This window comes from Nyctibius grandis, chromosome 25, assembly GCF_013368605.1.
Source record: "Nyctibius grandis isolate bNycGra1 chromosome 25, bNycGra1.pri, whole genome shotgun sequence".
NCBI classification, from domain to species: Eukaryota; Metazoa; Chordata; class Aves; order Nyctibiiformes; family Nyctibiidae; genus Nyctibius; species Nyctibius grandis.
The window spans coordinates 7,472,302-7,481,588 of record NC_090682.1 but is presented as its reverse complement, the minus strand read 5'-3'; the positions used below and the strand labels follow the sequence as shown (position 1 = coordinate 7,481,588).

The 9,287-nt window shown below is 54.7% G+C and overlaps 1 protein-coding gene across 1 annotated transcript; it reads left to right on the top strand.

The window, feature by feature from the left end:
• The first annotated feature begins 339 nt into the window (after positions 1 to 339).
• CXCR5 (C-X-C motif chemokine receptor 5) lies at positions 340 to 6,379 on the top strand. Its single transcript, XM_068418459.1, has 2 exons — positions 340 to 378; positions 5,303 to 6,379. Exons 1-2 carry the CDS (start codon positions 340 to 342, stop codon positions 6,377 to 6,379), a joined length of 1,116 nt encoding a protein of 371 aa, XP_068274560.1.
• The last annotated feature ends 2,908 nt before the right edge of the window (positions 6,380 to 9,287 follow it).

Here is a 9,287-nt window from a genome sequence, read left to right as displayed (position 1 = left end):
ACCGCCTGGGACGAGGACGGCCGTGCGCAATAGCCCTGGAGGTTTCCAGGGAAGACCTGTAGACGTTCTGGGTCTTCTCTGGTACGGACCAAAGGACTGTGGATTCTTCAAACTGTACTTTAAAAATCAACTTACAGCACTAAAAGAAAGATGATAAAGCTAGATGCTAATCTTTACATCAGTTAGGTCACTCTATGCCTGGAGCTCATTTGCCTTGCAAATACTCTATTGTTACATGCTGCGTCCCCTCCCTACTCACTTAAATGACTAACTCCACCCCAAAAAAGAAGAACTTTTGCTGAAACTGCTGGAGGAGAGACGCATCCTGCCCCTGAAACCATGGGGCCTGTCAGCTACTCATCAGAGACCTATGACTTGGTGAGTCGGACCTGGCTTTCCTTGTTTGAGACGATAATGGGGAGAAGCAGGTAGAGCCGGGGTGGGCCGAAAGACCTGGTTTCTGTCTGTCCGTCTTCTCACCTTCCCATTGGCAGAGGGAGAGCTCGAGCGATTTCTTACGCTGGCGCAATCAGCCCTCGCATCCCCTAGGTCTGGACTTGACCGATAAGGGGGACTGGAAGCAACAGCGCCGGTGTAACGTGGCTGCAGCCGTTGTGATCCAAGGGTGCCAAGCGTTCCCTTGGGGCCGGCTGCCTAACTACAGGGACCTCACGTGTGGAAGTTCTGGCGAGAGCCGAGCCCGAGCGCCGACCTCGCGTGGGGACCGAGACCGCAGTCGTTGCCGAAGGGCCAGGCGGCTCTCTGCGAGAGCAGGGCTGCTGCAGCCCCATTCCACGCTGCCAGCCTGTCGCCCAGTCTCAGTTCCCCGCTGCCCTGCTCTCTGCGCAGCCATTGACACCATGTGGGAGTAAAACACTCATTCAGAGTCGGGCGCCTTTTGCAGCAGCCTTCGGTGGTACGAATGACTGTGCACACGGTGCGCAGAGCCCTGGAAATCTCATCTAGTATCTTTACATAACAGGAATACCCAAGGAAAGCCAATGCTCTCTCTCCACGTGTGAAAGCCCTCGGTACGACTATAGACGTTCGTACCCCTAACTGGCCTTGTCCACAAACAGGCTGCCGTAGACTCTGCTGAAAGGGGAATAGGCAGTATATTTACAGGAGAGGAATTTTAAAGAGGGGAAAATAAATAAATTGCAAGTACTTCTTTTAATAGGGAGCGATGACACTGTCTGTTCTGCCCCGTAGTTTTCTCCCCTGCATTGGCAAGTGAAAGACGGCAGCTGCACGTTTTAGAGTAAGTTATGCTGTCCACGGGGAAGTCCACAGCAGCGCTGTCGTTAGCCTGGTTTTCAAATGTTGCCATTTGGAATTTATGTTTTAATACAGTGGCTCGCTGCAGCAGACCACAGGTTTTGTTTAGTCTGTCTAAAGGGAGAACTGCTGGATTTAATTTTTACCACTTTTTCTGTCCCTCCTTCGTCCTATACACCAGGGAAGAAAGAGGAGGTGTGGGGGGCAAGCCCTACCCTCCCTGTTTTCTCCCGATCCATCCAGTATAAAAATCCTTTGGGAATAGTGGTCGTTTCCTTGAGAACTTTTTTGCGGAAGACACTTCTCTCCCTGTCCTCTGCTGAAGTTCAGTGGCAGTGCTAACGCTTGCTGAGAAGTTGAAACCAAACTTTCTCATCTCCATGCTGGTTTGTTCCTCCAGCTGAACTCTCCATTGGAAATCTGTGCCACCACTAGGAAACCAACAAAGCTGAAGCGTGCCGTCCTCCTGCCCGCAGCAGACCCCAATTTCTCCATAGCCAGAAAGCTTTGCCTGCTTAACCTTCCTCAGCTGCAGACTTGAGAAACAAAAACGCAGTTGTGGAAAGATCCCCAATATCTCCGCCAGGTCCCCTGAGGCGCTCCAGGCCAGTTTTCATTGTAATAGGACCAACATGACTCAAGAGCCGTAAAGGCACCTGTGCTGCACTAACATGGCATTTCCACAGGCTTGGCTCTTATTTGTGGGTTTCCCTAGTTCAGCACCCGGGGAGGGGATGAGCAGAAGCTCTGTCAGTAACTTGCACTGACCGGGGCAATTTCAGTTTTAAGGCTTTGGGAATGAAACATGCTTCTCCCGGCCCTGGCATGGGCTAGAAGGGAATGACTCACATGGAAAATCCCTAATAGTGCACAAGCTGCTTCTCTTCTGCAGCCAAATGTTTTGATCGCTAGCAGTTGTGGGGAACTGAGAAAAGCAGCTGACACACAGAGACCGGAATAACTCCGAGATGCACGTTAGAGGGGAAAAGGGATCCCTGAACAAAGAGCACGCAGGACCGGGCTTCCCAAACGTGCATTTGACCGCTCATTTACAGAAAAAGGCACCGCTTTATCGCGCATCCCCAAATCTGACTGCAATTGTATCGCAGGAGACCTGTACAAAGGTCCCCCTGTGCACGCGCTGTTGACTTCTCCCATCCCAGATCAGGCAGCCACCCAGCTCCAGCCCTAGAAATGGGAATCGCAGCAGAGTCCCCAGAAGCCTCGGCTTGTCACATTCAGCACATGTCCTGCAGCTTTGGTCCCTGCCCTTCCTGTCTCAGCCCCGACCCCGACTTTTCATCCTCTTTTATTTGTCTGCAACTCATCTCTGTCCGCTCCCACCCACACTCGCTGCTCTGCTCGGAGACGCACATGAGAGGCCGCCTCAGACACAGCTCAGCGCACGCTTCCCCTGCCCGGGGCGAGTGGCTTACCGTAAGAGACCTACCTGCCATCTTATCAGCAATCAGATGGTGTCTGATAGTGGCACTCAGCCTCCGCACCTCTGGCTCCGAGTGCAAGGTGATGCTGGAAACCGTTCAGCAGCCAAAGCCGTCGAACAGCACGGAGGCTGCCCATCTGCTGTCATCGGTGGGGCTGGCGTGGCTCCAGGCAGCGCTCTGACACCCCGGCCAGCAAACCGGGCCATTTCCCATCATTTCTTTTTTCCCTTTAAAGCTGGAACCCTCTGACCTCTCCCCAGAAAAGTTACCCATTCCAACCCATTTTCTCTTCGGGGTTTTCAGCACGGTCACCCGTGCGTCCCGAGCGGCCCGGTTTGGTCGCTGTACCAAATTGCAAAGGTTTTTGGTTTGACTCTGTTTTCTTCGGGAAGATTCAAGGATTTGGCCCTGGCCAACACATCACAGGTTTCTGTGCATGTTGGTAACTCCTGATGCAGGGTCCGGGTATGGACTAGGCAGGAAATATCTTCAAGTCAGGGAGAAAACAAACTGCGAGGGGTTTCTAAAGGCTTTTGTCTCTAGCGGCAACCTCCAGTCTCCAGAATCGTACCCTAAACCGGAAAAATAATTGTTCTCTGGGAATACAAATGCTTCTTGCCAAAGGCTTGCGGCCCTCCCGTTACATTAGGGGAAGATGGTCACGTGCATTTGAGGTTTTGGGCAGGGAGGAGGACTCTCTGCCCCTGGGAGGACCAGCTCTTACCCGTCCGTTCGGAAGCACCGTGGCATCAGAGCACAGCGGCATCACCGCTGGGTGCTGAACCAGGGGGGAACGGGACCGTGGCAAGACCAAGAGTAACTTGGGTCAGACCAATACTGTTTCTGGCAGTAGCCAAAGGTAGAACCCCGGGGAAAAGGGCAAGAGCTGGGTAAGCTTATTCTCCACTTTCCCCAAGGGCTCGCTTGCCCTCCTACCGTCCGCTGCTCGGGGACCGCCCGAGCCAGCTGCCTGCTCCGTGTGTTCGGTAATGCTCCGTAGACTTCTTCCCCATCAACACGCCTGGGCTCCCCTTGGAGCCATGCAGACGGTTTCAGCAGCACAGCAGTTTGAGATGAGCTCTGCCGCGGTGATGTCACCTCTCTACCCCAGTCAGTCGCGTGTGGAGGCACCCAGTGCGTCACCCAGGGAAGGCTGCCTGAGAGAGAAGGAGCATAAATCACCCTTCTCTGGCTAGGCACAACGCAGGACTCGAGGCTGGTCACGGTCATTTGGCTTAGCAGCACATGGGGGGAGCAAAAACCCCCCAAATCAGCTCTAAAACTGTTTAAAGCAGGGCTAGTATTTTTAGATGGGAACTTTGGCTGACAAGGGAAGGAGCAGCAGGTGCAAACGGCTACAGCTGGCAGTGAAAGGTATGAAAGCGGCGAGCAGAGACTTCCGCTGTGGTTGACACTAAAGTCTCGGCGCAGGTCTCCAGAGAGGGTGTGGGTGGGGGAGCTCGGGGTAACTGCTGCCGAGCTCTTCCCAGTTGTCACTAATTTCTCAGCTTGCCGCAAGCCTCCCGTGCCGCTCTCTTTTTCTGCCTGTCTGCATCCGAGCCCTTTGCTTTTGTGAACGCCCAGCTCCTACGAGGTGCCTGAGGCCAGCCGGAGCGTGCCCACCGTCTCGGGGAGGGCTCGTCCTGAGCGCAACCGCGGCTTTCTGGCACTCCGGACTCGAGTGCAGTCTCAGCCCAAGTACGGGCTGCTCGCCTGGGAAGGAGCTACAGCTGGCCAAGCGCGAATCACGTCCGCGGCAGCTCTGGGGCACTTTCCTTACCGGGTATCAGCCCGGGGTCCAAGTGGTGTTTTCAGGTTCCCTTTCCTGCTCTGACTGCAGTTAATTCAGAACCACAAGGTTTACCAACAGAACAGATGTCTCTCCCCAGCGTGCATCCCCACAGCTATGGCACCGCGGTGCCTCAGAGGCGTTCCTCCAGTCACGTTTGAACAGCTGCCCCACGCCTTTCTCTGAGCGCGTGGAACGCGATCCCAAGCGTGGCTGCTGCTGTCCTCACCTCGCCTGGCTCTGCCCTCGGCAGCTCTGAGGTCCCCGAGGAGGAGAAGCAGACGGGGAGAGGATCAGTGCACATGACCTGAGGTACAGATGTGCTCTGCGGTGAATCCCACCACCTGACAGCAGAAAGCAGGCAGGACAGGGACAGTCAGTGTCAGAAACAAGTGGAAAGATAGAGAAAGCTGGTAGAGAGGAGGGTTCCGTGCTGTGTGAGAAAGCAAAAGCCACCAGCAGGTAACTCTGCAAGAACCAGAAAATGAAACTGGTCATCTGTCTGGACACCAGAACATCCCCAAGTACGCTAGTTAAAGATTACAGACTGAGCAGCCCTCGCTATAGGAGATCAGGACAACCCTCTGCACGTGCTGCTGCACCTCCTGGGACCTGGCACCAGGGGGGCCGCCCAGCTCATCACGCCGCAGACAGGCAGCACCTCCTCCTCAGGCAGGGGGGCTGCGGGACGTGGGGATGCTCTGCTCCAGGTCTGCCAGGTGCAGCCCAGGGAGTGGGTTCTCGTGTTCAGAAACTCCCCTCCTGTAACCAGACTCTCTCTGTTCCCCAGAGCCAGGTGGAGCTGAGTGGTTACTATGAAGCTGAGAACACCACCCCTTCTTTGGAGGGCTACTTCTGCTTCAACCCAGCCTCATCCGTGGTCGGCAATCAGAGAGACCCCTTCAGAAAGGTCTTCATGCCCCTCATCTATCTGCTGATGTTCGTGTTGGGGACTGCGGGCAACGCCCTGGTCCTGGTCATCTTAGAGAGGTTCAAGCGGTCTCGCACTACCACAGAAAACTTCCTCTTCCACCTCACCCTGGCCAACCTGGCACTGTTGCTCACCTTCCCCTTCAGCGTGGTGGAGAGCTTGGCTGGGTGGGTATTCGGGAAGTTCCTCTGCAAGATCCTCAGTGCTGTCCACAAGATCAATTTCTACTGCAGTAGCATGCTCCTGGGGTGCATCGCGGTGGACCGCTACCTGGCCATCGTCTATGCGATCCACACCTACCGCAAACGCAGAGCTCGCTCCATCCACCTCACCTGCACGGCTGTCTGGCTGTGCTCGCTGCTTTTGACCTTACCCGATCTCATCTTCATGGAAGTCTGGACAGACGACAGCAACCGCAGCATTTGCTATTTTCCAGAGGTCGGGATCGACGGCAACAACGTCTGGCTGGCGACCCGCTTCCTCTACCATACCGTGGGCTTCTTTGTGCCCCTGCTGGTCATGTGTTACTGCTACACGGCCATCGTCCGGGCTCTGTGTCAGTCCCAGCGCCTGCAGAGGCAAAAAGCTGTCCGCGTGGCCATCCTGGTCACAGGCGTCTTCCTGCTCTGCTGGAGCCCGTACCACATCGTCATCTTCCTGAACACACTTACCAAGCTAGAAGCCTTCACCAAGAACTGCCTCCTGGAAGACCAGCTGGACACGGCCATCATGGTGACAGAGGCCATCGGCTTCACGCACTGCTGCCTCAACCCCATCCTCTATGCCTTCATTGGAGTCAAGTTCCGTAACGACTTCTTCCGGATCCTGCAGGAGCTCGGCTGCATAAGTCAGGAGACCCTGCAGGAGATCCTGGAGGTGACGAGGAAGGGCAGCGGGATTGAGTCTGACAACACCACCTCTATCTCCACTTTCTAGATAGCAAAGGCTGCCTGCAGGGCAGAACCGGCCTGGGGCTTGCCTTCCCCAGTGGCACTCGTGCTGTGGCCTCAGCCCCAGGTTTGAGGGGACGCACAAGTGTCCCCACCACTCCCCTCACTCCTCAGGAAACTGAGGTCTGAGAGCCACCACACACCCAAATCCCACCAGATACCTTCTGTGGCTCCTTCTGGTTCTCATACCTATAGAAATCCATCTGTTGGCAAACGCTGGCTGATCGATGGTCACTCTGGCAGGGACGGATGAACCCGAGCGGGTCGAACCTGACATTTCCACCTCTCTCTTGAAAAACTGACCGCAGGCGTCCTGTACACGTAGCCAGGCATGAGACTGGGGTGCCGGGGGCAAGGAAAAAGGTGCAGCCAAGTAAATGTGGAGTCGTGTCATCGAGCAAGGACTGAGGACAATAGCTAAGCAGGTCTCCGTTTCACCGACGCAGGTGGGTAGAGACATGCCTGAAGGAAGCAGCAGGACTCGATGGCCACGGCAGCTGGAACGAGAGATGGAGGTAGGACCGGCAGGGAATGCAGAGCTCGCTCCAATAGCATGGGCACACGGTGCTGGACGACCTCTGGCTGCAACACCGCTCCTCCTGCTGTGCGACGTCCCTCCGTCCAGCTACGGCACCTTCATTTTCCCAACCTGGCTCACGCCAGGAGGTTATGCCACGGACTCAAATGATTTTTGACTGTCGCAGATTCCTTTCCTGACATCAACTGCGCCCTTTCCCGCTCACTTGATCCGTTTTACTGCTGTTAAGAGCTCCAGTGAGCAACCACTGAACTGAATGCCTGACTATGCAAAAGCTTTCCTTTAAGGAAGAAAGCTGTCTGGAGAGATGGCTTCTGTCTCGTGACTGAGCACAGGCGAGATGAACCACACAGCTTTGTGAGGCTGTAACTTTTTTTTTTTGCAGCTAGCTGTATGGCACTTTGTGGGTTCTGAGAGCAAGGAGACCTGTTGCCCCAGAGTAAGGAAAAGAGCTCATTTGCATAATTTCTGTTTGTTTTTAGCGGGCTGAGAGGGAACATAGCGTTTTGCTTTGCACTGATATTTTTGCTCCACCTGCATCTGCAGAGCTTTCAGAGGTTTAGTGCACCCAGATTTACATAGAACAAACCTGAGCGCTGAGCTTGCCCTGGACCACGAGTATCCAGCAACTGCTCATATCAGGGCTGCTTGATAACGGTTTGGTCCAAAATGAGAGCAGCAGCTTTCACTGTCATTGCACCACAAGCTGGTGTGCGGGGCAGCCCTAACGGACTCGTGCAGCCCGCTGCTTCCTAGTAGGTCTTGTCACAGTATAGCATCGCAGCGCCTGCACAGCATTGCTCCGTTACATTTCTCTTGCTGGCTAAGCAGTGCTGTGGCCTGAATGGTACGAGAGCCGCGTGTACCAGCTGTCACACAAGCAACGCTCTAATCACGAGCACCCCTTAAAATCTGCTCTACCATTCACCTCACTTCTTAAGCAGAGTTGGAACAAGGTCAGTTCTCCTGCTGCAGCAGGAACGTTGTGCTAAAGTCACTTCTGAAGTTCAACACGCTAACCAAGGGCTCATTTGCAGCCAAACTTCACTGCACCCAAGGGCCCCACTAAAAAGACTAGCCGTTACAGAAGGGGACACATTACATCAGCCCAGCTCAGGCAGAGATCTCAATAGCTCATTCTCAAATTGGGACTCGAGGAGAAACCTCCCCAGGCGTAAGGCTTTTGTACAAAGAGCAGTCCACCATTTCCTGCAGCGCTGTGTCTTCAAAGCTGAAACCTGCAGGTAATGGCGACCGTGGTTGTCCAAGCACGTACGTGCAGCAGAGGAAGAGCGGCTCTCTGAAGCCTGCCCTTGCTAGCTCCACGGTTGTACTGGTGAGCAAACCCGTTGCTGACGCATTGTAAACACCTCCCTAGTCCTGGTTCTGATGGGAACTGTGTTCCTGCACAAAAATGTTACTGAAGACATGAACGGTCAGAGCATAAAATTCTTACAGTATTCACAAGGTAAAAAGAAAATCTGCACACAAAAGAAAGGTGGACAGATTAAGCAACTATTGTTACTTTAATTTTTAGTACTGGTATGTTGGTAAGCTTTTAAAAAGTTTTGATGTGAGCTGTAATAAACAGTTAAATAAAATACCATCTTCTCACATATAGTGCTTGTAAGCAGTTGTCTGCAGTCGTGTCACTTTTGCAAGGAAAGTGCATCAGAGAGCACTAAAGGGTCGATGGGACCTTTCCGACACACGTTGCTGTTCGCACAGAGACCACAGGGCTTATACGAGCACCTTGCTCACATTTCCCTTCACCAGTGCCACAAAAGGCTCTGCTGTGTTTGGACTCAGTCCAGACCTAAGTTAGCTGCCTGCTTTACAGAGCCTCTTCCACCGACTGCAGCACCTCCTACCCTGGTTTTACAGCAGCTGCTAACCCGAGTGGAAAGCCGCCCTTGCACTCGCGTTCGGCTCAGCCAGCCTGGGGAAGACTTGGCTCAGAGCCGGCAGACCCTTTCCCAAAGAGCAGAGTTGCTTTGCTCCCCCTGCAGCTGACTGCAGCCAGCCTCCTGAATGGCGATGGGAAGAGAGCAAGAGGAACTCTCCTTCACCGCCGAGGAAGCTGGGCTTTCCACTCAGCGACATCCCGCCCGTCTCCCCGAGGTGTGTGTGACCATCACACGCCTTGACCCCGAGTGCTCTTCCCCGCTAAGCGCTCACGCTGCCAGCGCCGCCCCCAGACACCGCAGCCCTCCGGCAAACCTTCAGCCTCCCCCGTGGAGCTCTGCTCGGCCCCCAGCCCACCGCTACCGAGGGAGGCAGACGGGCTCTGCTCCCCCCGGACCGCCGGGAAGGGGGACTGACGGCCAAGGGGAGCTCCGAGGCGGCCGCTGCAGGA

Coding starts and splice junctions, on each gene's coding strand:
- CXCR5 (XM_068418459.1), top strand. CDS start 340: ATGGGGCCTGTCAGCTACTCATCAGAGACCTATGACTTG. Junction 379..5,302: donor CATCAGAGACCTATGACTTG/GTGAGTCGGACC, acceptor TCTGTTCCCCAG/AGCCAGGTGGAGCTGAGTGG.